Source organism: Gavia stellata, chromosome 11, assembly GCF_030936135.1.
Source record: "Gavia stellata isolate bGavSte3 chromosome 11, bGavSte3.hap2, whole genome shotgun sequence".
NCBI classification, from domain to species: domain Eukaryota; kingdom Metazoa; phylum Chordata; class Aves; order Gaviiformes; family Gaviidae; genus Gavia; species Gavia stellata.
In genome coordinates, this window is record NC_082604.1 from 21,929,235 (window position 1) to 21,945,938 (window position 16,704).

The 16,704-nt window shown below is 46.7% G+C and overlaps 1 protein-coding gene across 4 annotated transcripts; it reads left to right on the plus strand.

Annotated features, from left to right (window-relative positions):
- Positions 1-2,761: 2,761 nt before the first annotated feature.
- Positions 2,762-16,463, plus strand: ZMAT3 (zinc finger matrin-type 3). 4 transcript variants are annotated; one of them, XR_009484162.1, is made up of 7 exons: positions 4,481-4,647; positions 6,779-7,104; positions 8,700-8,819; positions 10,600-10,766; positions 10,878-10,978; positions 11,993-16,331; positions 16,439-16,463. XR_009484162.1 is itself a non-coding variant. In XM_059822771.1 (6 exons), exons 2-6 carry the CDS (start codon positions 6,835-6,837, stop codon positions 12,202-12,204), a joined length of 870 nt encoding a protein of 289 aa, XP_059678754.1. In that variant the 5' UTR covers positions 2,762-2,774; positions 6,779-6,834; the 3' UTR covers positions 12,205-16,463. The 4 variants fall into 4 exon arrangements, 2 of the variants coding, with proteins under 2 accessions (XP_059678754.1, XP_059678753.1); XR_009484163.1 differs by lacking the exon at positions 16,439-16,463 and having other exon boundaries at positions 11,993-16,021; positions 16,223-16,248; XM_059822771.1 differs by lacking the exon at positions 4,481-4,647 and adding an exon at positions 2,762-2,774 and having other exon boundaries at positions 11,993-16,463.
- Positions 16,464-16,704: the final 241 nt, after the last annotated feature.

Here is a 16,704-nt window from a genome sequence, read left to right on the forward strand (position 1 = left end):
CCCACCGCAGCGCTCCTCCAAGAGGACACAGCCGCGCTCCGCCCCCCCCAGCCACCCGAGGGTCCTGCATCCCCCTCCGGCTGCCGAAGACAAGCAACACACCCCGCAGCCTACAGAAAGCGGCGCTCTGCTCCGCCACCGCCCGGCCAGAGTGCCGGGACACCCCCGACCACCGCCGCGGGACGCCCCGGAGAGCGCTGCCGTGCCGCAGGAGAGCCAGGCGGCGCCAGCACCGACCCCCGCCTCACTCACCTCACAGCCGCGGCCTCCCCACCTCCGAGCCAGCCCGCAGCCACCGCCCCGACGGGCAGGGCTGGGCCGGGCAGCGCCCCGCAGCACTCGCAATCCCTTGAGCCCCCCCACAGCCACCACTGCACCCCTCGGCGGGTGACTGTCCCCCCCCGGGCGCTAGAAGAAACGGCGCCGACAGCCCCCGCGCCGCTCCTACGGAGCCACCTCCCGCACGGGCAATAACAGGAAGGGAGCGGGGCCCTGACCCCGGATGGGGATGGCGCCGCCCGCCGGAAGTGGAACAGCGGCGCTCGGGGGGGGGGGGAGGGGGAAGGCTGTGGCCGGCAGCGCGCGTGCGCCGCCGAGGAGGGGCTCAGGGTGGTGCGCGGTGCGCCAGTGGAGGGGCGCGACGTGACGTCACCGCGCGGTGAGGCGGCCGCCCCGGCCCCACCCGGCTCCCGCCCCGGGGCGCTGCCCGGCTGCTCCTTCCTGTCAGCCCGGGGCCGCTCCCTCAGAGCCCCCGCGTCGGTGTCCTGCTGCCACCTAGCGCGGCGGCGGCGGCGAGGCCGCAGCCTGCGGTGCCTGCCCCGGCGCTGGGACGTGCGCCGTCCCGTTGGCCGGAGCTGCCGCTGCCGCATGATTACCGCACCGGGGCCCTGGGGGTGACCTGGCTGGAAGCCAGTTTTCGGAAGAATAACGGGCTCGTCCTACCCCGAGCGAGCGGGGCGGGACAGGCTGGCGCTGCGGCGCGGGCCCAGCAGGCGCTGCCTCTGTCCTCTTCATTGTCGTGAACTCCTTACGGCCGCTCTGTGTCCACAGTGACGCTGCGCCCCACGCGCGGAAGAACGGGTTTGGCCGAGTCCAACGCGCTCTTGTCCCTTTTCCGTGTTGGAGTGCCAGTAACGCCTGACGTTTTGTTAAAGTTTGGGCTGCCGCTGGCGTCAAGTCGCTGTGTGTGAATCTAGCGGCTTGTTGAAAGGGAGCGGCCTAGCGAGTGAGCAGCCGTACAAACCAGAAAGCAAAGGGAGGGAGAACACCTTGAACGCCTGCTCCCCGGCGGTTTGGGGTTTGGGGTCAGAAATGGGAGTGCTGGGCTGGCTTAGCTTGGTGAGAGCCAACAAGACACAGCAAGTGAGGATTGTATTGAGGTGATGACAGGAAGGCGGCGACAGGGATAACCTGGGCGATTAATCAGTCGGGCATCTCAGCTAATCGCTCTTTTTAAAGGGGTTTTTATCCTCTCAACTGGAGAGTCAGAGTCGGCACGAGCAAGTTTTGGAGCCAGGTGTGAACGTGGTGAGGGCGTCGGTGAATTCTCTTCCTTGAAACGCTGCCCCAAGCCCCAGGGCCCAGCACGGGACCCGATTCGCGGCCGTGGCCAGGCTGAGCCGCTGCAGGTGGCTCCGGCGATCAGCGGGAGCACCGGCCTCGCAGGCCGCGGCTAAAGGTGCCCCAGCAAACACACAGCAGCAGTGGCTCCCCTGGACATACCTGGCTGAAAGCTGCCTGTTTGCTGCTTCTGCTACAAATCGCCACGGACTGTGATTCTGACCTGAGGTGACGTGTCTGATAAACGGGATTTTTGTAAGATCTCACAAAAATGAGTAATGAGTGGGGCTGACTGATGGATTCCTAGGTGGGTTGGCTGATCGCTAGCACAAAGTCTTGGTGATGGTTTCAGCTTGTAGTGACTTCTCAATGCTTTCCTGTTCCAACAAAATGGGAGAAAATCAACCGAAACGCTGTATGCTTTGAAGCAGGATGGCCCAACCATAAGGGTGAGGCCTGCGCTGCCATCCGTGCGGCTTGAAGGGAAACTAACTCACTTTGGCTCTGAATAGCATCAATATGAAGATGTTTATATATATAAATTCAGGTTAATTGCAGTTTCTGCTGCGGAAAACAGAAGGTGCCAGAGCAAAGAGAGATGAAATAACCTTGTGCAAACCCACAACTCAGATTTGACCGCGCAGTTAGATGTTTGGAGCTACTTTTCAGCTGCATTTTAGCCCGTAATGCCAAAAAGTGTATTTCGGAGACTGTGTGTTTCTGTGAGATCATTTCAAAAGCCGTCGGATCTGAAAAGCCAGCGGCTAGCTGGGGCTGGAGGGGAAAAGGAGAGCGTCCAGCAGTGTGACAGGGCCCCATGTAAGCTGAAAGCCCCGGTACAAGCGCTGCAGGAGCGTAACACGAGTGGGGCAGTTGCTGATTTCATAGGAGCTCTCTTCCAGGCGGAACCGCCTCCTCACCCGCGGCACCCGGCGAGGCACGGAGGACTAAACCCACCCGGTTCCGCTGGTGAGCGGGCGGCGGGCCCTGCCGCCCCGGGCTGCCGTGCGCCGCGGGCCCCGCCGCGCAGCCCATGCGCCGCCGGCGCAGGCCCCGCCCCGCCGCGCTGCGGTCACTTCCTGCAGCTGGTCCCGGCCGTGCCCGCCGGCCCCGGCCCTCCTGCGGCCTCGGGCACCGGCTGAAGTTGTGCGGGGGTAAGCGGCGAGGGGCGCCGCGGGGGGCCGGGGCCGCCGCTCGCAGCCCCCGCCGGCGCGGTAGGTGCCGCCTGGGTGCTGGCGTGGGGCCGGGGGGGTGCGCGGCGGGGCACGGCCCGGGCCTCGGCGGGTGGGGGCAGCGGGTTTGTAGCAGGGCTGGGGGCTGGCCTCGCCTGCCGGTGCGGTATTACGGGGGGCTCGCAACGTTCCTGCCGTCTTCGGGGTGCTTAAGCTACTTCGGTGATGCGGATGGCTGCGCCTGCCTTTCTTTTATGTTGGTTTTACAGCTGCCCTTCCAAAACTGTGTGTTGGTGCCTTGAATTCTTGCTCAGGTTGCAGTCATTCCGAGGTAGGAGATACCAGGGCTTTTGATCTCTTAAGACTCCGTCACCAAGACTGCAAGGCATGCAGCTTTGCAGAAATGTCTGCTAGGGTGTCAGCAGTGGTTTCTGATACTCCACTGATGTAAGAGAAAAAAATGCCCTTAGTTTCTGGCTTACTAAATGTGTATTTTCATAAGTAGAGGGTGAGGAGGCCCAGCACCTTGAGGTAGAATTCTGTATGGTGTGTGTTTATTTTGGTGCACTGTCTTTGATCTCTGTAGCATTATGAAATGACCCCGCCTTTCAGGATGAAGTTCTGTAAGACCAGTCTGTGGCCAAAGGTAGACTTTCTGGCAAAGTTAGGTTAATTGATCTCAATATTTTGAGATACAAGCAGACTTGAGAAGAAACGCTTCCTGCCTTGAAAAAAAAAACACACCAAACCCACAACTTGTTCATCGTTTGTATAGATTTCTGTCACTGTTTTTAGTTGCCTCAGCTGCATTTAAAAACTAACTCTGGTGGGAACACATGGCACATACGTGTCTCGCTGTGGTTTACACTTATGGCCAAGGAAGGTCACATTTTGTACATGCCTTCCCCATCAAACGGTGCTCAGATTTAAGGCCATACCAGTTCCTTCCCCAGAACTGTGCTGTGGACAGCTGGGGAGGTTGTGCCCTGTTAACTGTGCCACCAGCAGTGGCCGGGTACTATCAGGCTGTGGTACTCGGGGCATGGAGGCTGGGTCTCCTCCTTCAGTTCTGCGCTTGGGGTGCCCCAACCTGAAAGCAATGAGCAGGGCTGCGCGCCTGTCTCCCTTGCATCCACCTGAGGACAACTGGCACGGAGTGGAAGTATATCCTAGCTCATACGGCGTGTAGGAGGAGGCATGGCTGAGATCTGAGAGACGCTGTCTTCAGGCAGAACATCTCCTCAGCTCACCCTGGAAAGCTGCAGGTCCCTACCCTGCCTCGGGAGGTACCGTTATGTGCATGAGCCCTTGGTGATGGAGGTTCCTCATTCCTTTGCTGTTTTCTAGTGTAAAAATTTTGCAGCTTCTCATGTGAAGGGCAAGGAGGAGTCAAAGATGTCCTGTTACCTTCTCCTGGACAGGAGTGACCAGCAGTGGAAGGTTAGAGGGACATGTAAATAAGCTGAATTTAAGTGATTCTTTTTTTTTTTTCTTTTAAATAATATCTGTAAAAGAGAAATCAACATAATTCGAGCAATTTCAGTGATGAAAGATCACCATTAGAAGAAAGTCAGAGTTGCATATGCCAAGTCCAGAAGTTCTAATTTTAAAATTTCCAATGCAGCCTTAATTTTATCTTCACACTACTGCTTACTTTAAGAAACAGTAAATGACTTTAAAATTAAAGATTTTCTAAGAATATAACATTATACTTTTCCCCCTGTTGATGCAGATCCTGTAAGCACTGTGTCCTCTCTTGTATATGACAAATCCCATCCATGACAGTTGCATATGGAAGACCTGATGCAGCAAACACTCATGCAAAATTAAGCAGATGGATCCCGATTGCCATTTACTGTAGATCTCTTTATGTTATTCTGTGAAGTATTTAGCTATAATTTACTCCCATTTTAAGGTAAGAGGCCCATTACGGTGGTGTAATAAAACTCTGAAATTGGATGGCATACTTACCTGCTTGCATAGTTGATCTAAACTGCCTTGATAGGCCTGTGTTATGATATATTTAACCATCATTAATATGAACTTGTTCCATCTGTAGCCCCACTGAAATTAATTAGACTGTCTACAGAGTACTAGTTGAGGAAACTAAAGATAGCAAAATCTTACTCCATAGTTCTGTTTAACCAGGAACGCGTATGCTGAAAGTTGGAGAGAAGCTAGGTAACACTACAGAATTTACACTGCTGATGGATGATTTGCACCACACCATTCCTGTGTTTCCTCTTTCTTCTTTGTGGTGGATTCCATTTTATCTTGCTTCGGTTAGGTTTCGTGATACTGGTTTTGAATTTGTTTTTGTGGTGACATCATGTTAGGTATTCTGGAATTTCTCAGAGCCTTGATGGTGGAGGGCTGTTTAAAAACATAAAAACTCCTGGTGGCTCTATTACTGTCTTAAAAGCTTGTCCCCAAGGCAATGTGTGCTCTTCTTTCTTTTTTTTCTTTTCATTTCTTTTTTTCCTTACCTTTAGTTACTAGTAATAACTAAATTGCCTCCAATGCTTTTGTCACTTGAGTGCTTTAGTCCCACTGATTTTCTTCTTTTTCTTTTTAAATTATTTTTTATTTTTCCTGATAGAACATAGGCCTCTCTGCGGCCAGACTTACAAATGTACCTAAAAATGCAGGCATCAGCTGGGATTTTCCATAGCTTGAATGTAGCAAGGTATTTATCTCATGCTAATTTTAGCAGATTGAAAATCCCAAAATTTATCCCAGATAAATGCTGTCTGCTTCTCCAGGTTCCTAAATGCCTTTGAAGTCAAATTCTATTTTCAAAAGCAACTTAGGAGCAAAGTTCTGAGGTGGCATTTAATTTACCTTTCCCTAATTTTCCAGAAGTGTTATTTTAAAATGTAGATGTAGCTCACTGCTTAAACAGACGAACAAAGCCCGTAGCATAAACATGGTTGCTACCAATGCAGCCTTAGCTGGAAGTGATCTGCAAAGGCTAAGATAATGCTTCTCTCGATCCCAGTGTAGCAGTGAACAGGATTTGTTACGATAAGAAGCTAATAAGACATTAACAAAAGTAGCTGTGCCTTGATTCATAGTATCACAGCTCTGCATTATTCTAGGAATGTTCATCCCGAGCATTAGATGTGATTTATAAACTTTAATTAAATAAGCCTCTCAGAACCCCTTGTTGGAAATGTAGGGTTAGTTCTAAGAACTTGAATTAACTGAGAAATAATTGAATAAAGGTTAATATGGGATAAGCTCTCCATTTTGCAGAAGAAGAAGAAGATACAGCTTTAAATGTTGGATCAGTTGTAGTTAGTAAAGGAAACACGAAGAATAGCTCAAGGTCATTCAACAAGACTATGGAAGAGAGAGCCCTTGGGAGCTGACTGCGTACAACAAGGTGTGCTCCAGTTGATTCCCACTCTTCTGCTTTTGTTGACTGACTTGAGAAAAGTTAACTGTAGAATATCTTTCCTCAGGAAGGTCTTTGTGAGTATTTGAGGGGGGGGTGTGTGTATGTATTTTATATCTGCCTATATAAAATAAACCTGCTTTGAAATATTTGGGTTCTTTTTAAGTCATCAGTGGCAGTAATACATTGTAATATTTGTTTAGATCTTGGAGTGTGAGCTTGTCCTTAGGCTGCCAAGAGAGGATGTGGCTAACGGTTGTATCCCTCCCATTCCCATTAACACAGCTGTATGTGCTGTGCATGTTGTACGTCACATCTCCTCACGGTCATGGAGCAGTGAGGCGGGCGTGCTGTTGGTCAGGTACTATGGGTGGTTAGGAATCTTCACCTGTCTATGAGGGTGCCGTGGGGTACTAACAACTACATTTTGGACTTCAATCCACTTCTTATATGCATATCTTTTAATCTGGCCCTTGTTGTCCGGGATGCTGCTGTTCCTGTGGGGTAAAGTGTTATAAACTGACTTTATCCTGCTTGGCATTGTGAAAAGGCATAAATTAGAGGCAATGAAGTTACATAAGTTGTCCCCTGGACTGTCGAAGTTCCTGTTAGCGCTGCTTATTTCAGCATTTGTGTCTCTCTGATCTAGAGCTGAAGAAGACTCCTCGTCCTTCAGAAGCAGCACTCCCACAGTCTTCCTGGCCAATGATTCTTCTACAGCAAGCAGAACTTCTTCCTCAGCCTGAGAAGCCTTCATCTCTTCCTATGTCAGTGGTTACAAGGCCAAGAGCCAGCTCACCACTGTCCCCACCAAAATCTCTCGGACTGGGGCCTTCCTTTCATCACACACAAGAAGAAGAGCTTGCAAAGGTGGTGGAGCAGGACCCTATGCTGGAGGAACTATGTAAGCCTTTGTGCTGTAAGCTTTGCAATGTTACTCTGAATTCAGCGCAGCAAGCCCAGGCTCATTACCAGGTAAGGACAGTAGCAGGAGGCACAGCTTTCAGGGCTGCTGCATCTGCAGCTTGTGTAGACATACGTGTGCCAGCGTGTGCACTGCCAGTAGCGTTGCTGTGGTAGCACAGAGCTAAGTGTGGGCTAATGCACGAGGACTAACTTAGCTTCTCAAGGGGATTTTGAGTGCTGTGTTGAGATGGCTGCGTATCATCAGCGGCATTTGAGTTAGCTCATCTGAAGCTACCTCTGCACCATCTAATGGACTGGAAGTTGTGGCTAGAACTGCTCTGTAGGCATATCTTCACCCTGCTTGAATTTGCTGGTCGTCCAGACATGCTGCAGTGCTCTCATTTAAGGTGTCATCCCTGGAGCATGTTGTGAGAACTTTGACCACAGGGACAGAGGAGTAGTACCAAGATGGCATGGGTGAAAAGACAGACACTCATAATTTTCCTTCGTTTTATGCAATCTGCTTTCCACCATCCGATAAAACAGAACTTCTGATTCCACAGACGTGATTTAGTAAGGCCTGGATGCATGTTTTCTGCTGGATCCAGCAGTGCAGTTAGGAAAGGGAACTGCTGCCATGTACTCATCACTTCCTACTTCTTGAGGTTATGCACTGATCTGCTGGTGGGGCCATTTATGCAAACTTTTTCATCTGCTTTGGATAGCATTAGCTGAGCCAGCTCAGACCAAATTAATTTTGTTCAAGCTGGTCTGGTTGACTTGTCTGAAATAGGTTAGGGACTATTTGCATATACTTCTTTGCTGAGAGATCAAATATTTCATGGTCTTATGTTATGCCATTTTACTAGTGCTTCTCTTACTAGTGCTATATTTGTGTGACATGTGGAGATAGTAACTTTCTCCACCAGCAGATCCAAAAGGGTGGTTGTCCATATCCTCAGGACACCAGACCCAGACATCAGATTTGCTGTTAGTCCTGAAACAGTGATGTCGTGCCAGTGAAGGGGTAGATTGAATTAGTGTTACACTTCAACATCTGATTTCTGCAGTGTTTCTTCCATGAGGGGACAGAAGTGCATTTATAGTACGTAACTTGCATTTATGCATATGCCTTACTATATATCCGCAATGCATATACACTCTCATGTAGCTCTATCAGGTACACCAAAAAGAACTGTAGTATATGTTTTGCAAAAGAAAATAAAATATGAAGCAGGGTTTTTTAGATTCAATCTCATGTCCTAACTCATGCTTGCAACCTCACGAAAAGAAGTGTGTGTGTGTGTGTGTGTGTGTGTGTTCAGGCTTATCAAAAAGCTATGCAAAGCAGTTAATGTTTCATGTTTAAAATACAAAATACTAGTTTTAAGTGAAATGGAAACAGATTGAGGAACTAATTGTAACCTTACTGATTTGAGAAAATCAGTTGAAAATGAGGCCCAATTGTGCTAGCTGATGAGCATTTTGGAGAAAGGGGGGATGCCAGCATTTCTCAAGTTCAGAGCTGTTATTTTCTGAATGACAGCTCCTTTACCTGAGGTGCCATCTTCATGGCCACTTTCTCATTCCGGTCTCTGGAACCTTTTTCTTTCAGTGTAAGATACTATTATTAGGACAGCAATTAATCTGGGTTCTCTTTCCAGGGTAAAAACCACAGTAAAAAACTCCGAAATTACTATGCTGCCAATAGCTGTCCGGCACCTGCCAGAATGAGTAATTCGGTTGAGCCTGCCCCACCTCAGGTTGTCTCCCTTCCAGCTCAGGTAAGGCATGGGAAGGTGACTGAGATCATGCTGCTTACTTGTCACCTAACCCCCAATAAGGATAACTAGATCTCACACTTTGAGGATTACTGTAGGAGTTGGGAAAGAATTTTCCTTGTAATGGCACAGGATGGTGGAAATGGCCTGTTGTGAGCTGTTTGCTTTCCTTTGAAGACGCAGATACTGATCTGCCCTGGCAGCAGAATATTGGACTTGAAATGTTCTATTTCTGCATAGCAAATACTTTGATTCCTAGGTAAGTCCAATGTGCTGCCGATTACGGTTGTTTAAGGGCAGGTATAAAACAGCATTGTTGGAGCTGGATTTGGACGCAAGGGTGTGGCATCCGCTCTGCACACTCATCCCTCCATTGTGTGAGTGAAGCCTACATGGAAAAAGTGCTTAGGTGCTCCTACACCCATTGCCCAGGGCTGTTATCTAATTCCTCTTTTGTTGTTCCTTTTGCAGTGCTCATTCCTGTGTGTAGGGTGAATGGATGGGTCCCTCCGTGATCCAGATTAATTCTATCTCAGGCACATTATAGGCAAAAGAGATGATTTTTGCTTTCTTCTTCATCATTTCTGATTGTCATGGGACTTAACAGCTAACCTGTCTCTTGCATGTGACTGTCCAGGGAACCACAGCTGGGCTGCAGGGATCGAAGCTATACCTGTCATTTCCAAAAGCATAAGCCTCTGTTACCTGTACAAAACTAACGAGCATTTGCCATAAGTGGCAGACTGTTATATGTGCTGTCGGAGCTGCCAGAGGGAGAGTCAGTGCCATGTAAATTGACTTTGCTGCTCATGGAACTGAATTGAGAGGGCATGGGGTTCAGTCCTGGGTAGTGGGACGTAGGTGCTGTACCTGCTAGGGTATCTGATGTGTTTTTTAATGGAGAAAATGGTCCATGACAATAAAAAGACCAGTCTGGGGCCATGTGAGGATTAATGTTGTTAATGTAGAAGTCAGAATTGTGTACGTGTGTCTATAAGCTTGAACAGCATGAAAAGAGATGTGAAAGAAACTGGACTTGGCAAGTGCCGCAGTGACATGGCTGTATGAATCACTGCTGCTGCACTGTTTACAAAGCAGTTTTCTCTGGATGATACACACTGAGGAGACACGGTTGCTGCCCCGATCAGTGTGTGGTCTGACTAGACAGGCAAGGTATCCTTCATATGGCAGGAGCTACTCATGTGAGGCTGGGTCCTTCCTCCGAAGTCTTGATCCAGGTGTTGTCCTACCTGAAGGGTAAGGATCAGAGGTTTGGCTGCTCTGCTATTGTTTTTTTTAATCTCTTAGTGTGGTCAGGGAGCTGTGTAGAGACAGGGTACTGTGGAGAGATTAGGTACACTGTAAATAGGAGAGAGGAGCACCTTTACCTTTCCGTGGGTCTTCCTCAGTGTGAAAGTCACTGTTCATCAGCTCCTGGCAGTCAGGAGGAGAGGAGTTAAATCATTACTGTGAAGTAAACAAGCCTCTGTAGCTATTGCAGAGGTACAGGGTGTTTGTTCGGATTGCTTTCCTTTCCATCTGAGGCCAGGTATTTGCCTAGGTCTCAAGGAATTTGCAGACTCTCCTAGAGGCTGAGGCAGGGAAAATGAAGTTCTTGTAAGAACAGTTTGGGGAGCGCTTGAGAGTGTCCTAATCCATATGCTGTAATTCCAGCTCTCTTGTTGCCTGATGAAGATGCTACTGGTCTCAGGCCCTGTGATTCAAATATTTCAACAATTTAACCTTCTTGTGTTTCACATGCTGTCTCTCCCTTTGCTGCTAGATGGGATCCAGTAAACCAGGTGGCCGAGTGATCTTGGCCACAGAGAATGATTACTGCAAGCTTTGTGATGCCTCGTTTAGTTCTCCGGCTGTGGCACAGGCTCACTACCAAGGGAAAAATCATGCCAAACGTCTGCGTCTTGCAGAAGCACAGAATAACGCATTCTCGTAGGTATTGTTCAACGTGACGCTCAGGCTGAAAGCATGTGGCAGTGTCTCTGGCAGTCTTTTTCTCAGAAAACTCTGAATTGCAGCTGTTCGTATTTGTTTAATCTTCAGGGATGCATCAGAAATAGGCAAACGGAGGGCAAGGAAAGAAGGGAATGAATATAAGATGATGCAGAACAGAAGAAATATGTATACAGTTCAAAACAACACAGGTAACTGGGAGCTTGCATCTGTTCTATAGTTGGAATAATAATGAATAATAAACAGACTTGTTTTTCTTCTGTTTCTGAGGTCTGTTTTAGCAGAGACAGGTTGTGAAAGGAGCTGGTCCTAGCTCTGCTGATCGTTCATGTCTGCATGTTTTTTCCCAGCTGCTAAAGTTGCTTTGTTTTGTCAGCCTGCTTGTTAGTTCGGTTTCTCAGTTTGTAACTTAATTTACCATCTGCCTGTCTCTGAGGCTGCTCTAAGTGGTGACAATTTTCCTGCTTTATTTTCTTGGCACGTGGCCAGGTGCTTTGACTCCTACTGTAGCACATCAACCTGTACTTGCACTTGCATGACCAGAATGAGAGAGCATGTTAGCCTCCCTCTAAGAACATCTGTTCCTAGAGTGGAGTCCTTCCTCAGGAGTTAGGTACTAACTTTGCCTCTTTACTGTGATTTAAAGTGTGTTTTATAGTGTCCAGCCCAGCATCTGTTTCTCTTTTTTCATTTTGAGTTGTGTTATGAGCACATATTAACTGAAACCCTGATTCCTGGTGAAGCTTGGTTTAATTGTGTCGTTCTAACCACTGTAATGTGGAAAAGATAAATCTTGTAAAGTTCTATTAAATATCACTTTGTGATAATTTTAAACTGAGGCAGCTTATTCTAATCAAAAGACTGTTCTAGTTCTGGAATTGGAGGGTTAAGGGGGGAAAAAAAAATACTTGACTCATCACTTAAATGATTAGACTCCTAATTTTCAAAGCTCTGTTGATTCTTAAAAGACCAGGGCACTAAGCCCACTCTACTGCTTTAGAAAATATCAGCAAGTACCATTCCCCTATGTCCTACACCCCTGTAAATCTGGATCTCAGTGGAGAAGTCATGTGGGAAAATAAGATTCAGACTCTAATCAGTTAAAGAAGCTGATCTTTGGCTTCTTTTTAAACATTTGCTGTCACTGAGCTGCCCCAAGCTTTTCTTTGTTATAGATAAAACAGGCTTTTCTGTTGTCTCCTCAGGTCCCTACTTCAATCCCCGCTCACGCCAGAGGATTCCTCGGGATCTGGCCATGTGCGTCACCCCCAGTGGCCAGTTCTACTGCTCCATGTGCAACGCCGGGGCCAGCGAGGAGATGGAGTTCAGACAGCACTTAGAAAGCAAACAGCATAAAAGCAAGGTGTCCGAACAGCGGTATAGGAATGAGATGGAGAACCTAGGTTATGTACAATGACGCGCCAGCCTTGGCAGTAGTTTGCAAATAGAGCAGCTTGTCTCTCGCCTGCTGTTTGCCACATGCCCTGCTTTGTGCTCCATTTGATAGGAGTATGCTCTCGAGCTATACATGTAACACCTGCAAACTTAATGGTATGGTTAGGTTTTTTTTCTGTCATAGTTGGCAGGATGATGCTGTGCAGGACATGAAGTGTTTTTGATGTTTGTTTGCTAGTTATCTAAGGCTCTTCATCGTATTGAGTGGCGGGGAGGACTTTGTCTTCTCCCCAGCCTTCTGCATGAATATGCAAAGCCCAAGAAGTGCTGGGAACTTCTGTGGTTCTACCACACAGGTGCACCATGTGCAAAGTCTGCTCCCCTCTTTGCACACCACAGAGCAGTGCTCCAGAATGCCTCCCTACAGCAGACTGAATCTCTGGGCAGCTTGTAAAGGGGGGCAGGAATGGGGCCTGTGAATGTGTGGATTAGGTGGTGTACTTGTCCACAAATTGCTGCTTGTGGCCCCCATTACAGCCCAGAATAAGTTCTTTCCGCACCCTTGTAGAAAGGCTGTGCATACCTTTCCTCCTTGGAGGGTCTTGCCTCTTACCGCTTTCTCTGTGATGCAGATTTCATTCTGAACATCTAACATTGGATATCAGCTGATTAGCCCCATTCAGAAATACTCTCTTCTACCAGTTAACAATGAAAAAAGATTCTCAGTGTTGTTGGCTGGGTACCTTAATGCACCATGGGTGTAGCTCATCTCACTGAAGAGAGTCTGTGTGGGTCTCAGTGGCTTAGTGAAGTGAATCGGAAAGCAAACCTGCACAGATGAGATGTACTCTGCTCTGATTCTGCCTTAACTGAGTAGAGTTGAGAATAGGATGGAAGGAGCTGTCAGCTGTAGTTTCTTTGCATACTGATGTAGAAGAGAGCAAGTGTTGGTCTCTGGCCTGTAGCTTTATTGCTCTGGGAGAGCAGGGCTGCCTGGATCTTCGGGAGCAAATACTGGTGTGTCCCACTTCCATGCCATTCCCTGGACAAAGCCCAATGGGTGTTGTAGAGGAGGGGTGAAATGCTCATTTGGACTAGAGCTACCAATATTGGATGAATTTTTTCCCCTCTTTCCTTTTCCCATCTCAGAACGGGTTTTAATTCCATTTCCTGATGTTAACTTCACTGTTTTAGGGACCATCAAAAATCCAAAGTTAGGTAGGATGTAAATGTCAGGGGTGATGATTGTTTGAGTAACAGCTTTTTGGCCACGCAGACGTATTCATGAAACTTGTTAAGCAACTTTGTAAGTATAGACAAACCCAAAGGGTGTGTGTCTGTTTTGATTTTTCCTTAGCAAAAGTAGAAAGAAGATAAAGAGCAGAAGTAGGGCTGACATTTATTTTTCTGCTCATTTGGGTAGATGTGAGGAGCTGTGATTGGAATCCAGTTCCCAGTGTTGCTAAAACATCGGCTCCAGTGGCAAGTGCAGCATGTAGGTAACCTCTGTTGGACCCGATTCACCACTGCGCTGCTACAGCTGTACGCTGGTATAGCTTCATTGACTTCAGTGGCAGGTGCGGAGCGGGGGTAAAGGAAGCATCATGGCTTGTCTCTCTTTTTTGTCTGCTTTCCTATGTCCCAAAAGTCAACTGTTCACCACTTTGCTTTGGTTGCTGCTCCTGCTCCCAGCGCAGCGATCTGCTCCTCATTTGGCATTTCCAGTGACTGCTGGAGGTATTAAAACTCAGTTTGCTCCACGTGCTGTTACCCCCTGGTAACAGCTGGTGCAAGCGTGCCACAGCACGCCAATGTGCTAGTGTGTTCGGGAGGGCGTGCGAAGGGAGGTGCAGGGGGCTGTTCCTGCAGGCTCCTCTCTGCACAGGTCTGAGTCTGGTTTTGAGGACTGGCCCTGAACAGGGAGGCCTCTAGCTGCTTTGTTTTGTTCAAGGGAGTACAACAAGTGAATGTCATGATCCTGAGAATTTCAAAGTGGTGGGTTACATAGCAGGTATAAAGCAGACAGTGGGACTCAAGCGACAAGAGTAGGACAAGTTTCCTACCTGGGAGGAAAGATATTTCTTGCTGGGAGAAGCAGCTGAGACTCAGTTTACCCCAGTGCTCTGTTGTGGCCCTTCCCTACAAGAGACCAAAGCTTGTCTTCCCTCTTGCACATTGCTTAACAGTTTGTCATCTTCCCACTCTCCCTCCAGCATAGAAAATTGTTGACTGCAAAGAGAAAACAGCCCACATCACTAATATCATTAGGCTGCAGCTCAATCCAAGCTCATACTTGTCAGCATGAGAAACTGGGTGGGTCCTGATTTTATTTTTTTTGTGAAAGCTGTTCTCCAAATCAGTGTTCAAAACACATATTGAAAACCTGGCCAAACCCTGTTTGACATAGATGGGCTGGGGAGAATACTGTACAGCTGTAGTACCATTTTCCAGACCCATTGAATCTTTTCCTCATGTTAAACAAAGTACCAAACCCAAGAAACAGGACTTCTGTGAAGCTGTCACATTGGCCAGTAGGTAAATGACCTTTGCTGCTAGAAACAAAATACAAATCAATGTGTTCATATTTATTTTACTATGCTGACCAGTAATTGATTTGTTAATATTTAAGGCATTATTCTGTAGGTTGTTTCTGTTTAAATAGAAAACTCTACATTGCACTTTGCTTTGGGATCAGAAGAGGTATTTATTATATTTGTGAAAATGTTTTCTCTCCCACATATGTATTGTTTTCTTTCCCTTGATGAAAAAAAAAAAAACCCAAACAACAAAACCCACCCCCCAAAACAAAAAAAACCCCAAATCCAACCAGTGGATCTTCTTTGTTTCTTTTAATGCCAAACAAAATGGGGATTTCCTTGCAACTCACTCTTAAATGTCCATTTCTAATATTTTTTATTTTTTTTTAGATCCAATGGTTCATTTGGTAACTTGGGATGATATTTTTGGAGACATATGAAGTTCATACTACGTTTAAGCATTTCTTTTAAGGCAAGGAAGTAGACTGTGGAATCCATGTATTTGTGAGGAGTATGAAAGTGATATGATTTTGTTTGTATTAAGCATTAGTTGTTATTTTGCATTCTGCACTAATGAGTAAATGTGTTATAATCTTGCCTAACATTGGTCTATTTTTGACTTTTGCTTTCTTCACATACGTCAAAAGGAACCCTGAAAACTTCTGTGGAGTTGCTTAGGATGGTCATCAATGTAACAAAATGCAGATTTTTTTCTGTAAAGCTTCTTGTCTTTTTTCCTTTTCTAGATGTCCATTATAGGGCATTAGAAGGGAAAGCTATTGCCATAAGCACGGGTTCATATTTTAGCTTATTAACGCATGATGTCCTTTTGCTACATTACTTAAGCAATGCTTTCACTGTAACCCATGGGAATCTTGTCCGAGTCAGGAGTAAATGAAATACCCTAGCTAAATATATTATGTTGGCTAGGGCCAGGCAAGGTACATTGCTAAAATTTGTCTTTTACTCCTGTGTTTGGGTTACCACGCTCTTAAGGTTTTGCTTTTTGAAAAGTGTGTATCTGGTTCTGTAAGGATTTGGTCCTGCTCCAGCTAAAATAGTTTGAAGTACATTGACTTTAGTTGAGTAGGAGCAAGCCTCAAAACCCTTCAGGAATTTCATACTGCTGATGTTTTCTCATATATGTGGTTTTTGTTTTGTGGGTTTTTTTAAATTTTACAACCATATATACAAGGATGCTCTGGATGAGATGGACATCTGTTGCCGATTATGGAAAAACAAATGCCATGGTTGCCAAAGGATTAACAGAAAATGAAGAAGTATGGACCTGGTTTCTTTGAAGTTAGTGGCTAAGCTTCTTTGCCATCTGCATAAAGTTGGAAGTGGAAATAAAATCCACTTTCAAATAAATGTGGACAAACAGTAGTTTTGGGAATCTCTCCTTTAAAAAATGTATCACAATTAAAATGGTATCTTTTTATCTGAAGTATCTGCAGGTAAAGGCAGGACTGTGGATTTTTAAAAATAAAATAATTTTTTCAGTCTGTGTTTTGCAGGGGAAAAATTACTTGATTTAAGTTCCTTCTGCATCTGTCCAGCAACATCATTTGCAAGTGCTTTGAACATGTTTCATCTCAAGCCTTCTTGTCAGGTTGGTTTTGTACATTTGTCCTGATTTTCTTTATATTGTACTGACCCCTGTGAGGGAATAGTTGATGAAAATGATTTTTTTTTTCTTTTTCTTTTTTTCTTCTACAGTATGTAATAAATCATCTTGCTCTTATCATTGTACAGCCTTAGTGTTTGCTATTGCTACTGCTCGTGATACAGTCGGACTATGCATGACTGAATTGATTTTAGCCTAGCACTGAGTGCGACTACATGAGTAATATGTTTTAACACACTGATAAAGGAGTGTAGTCCAGTGTAGAATTTGTTACTCTAGAGGGGGGTCAGTGTACTTTCAACTATTACCGAAAGCCAGCTGAGCTCTCCATCTGAGCTGTCTTGGCTTCAGGAGGGGT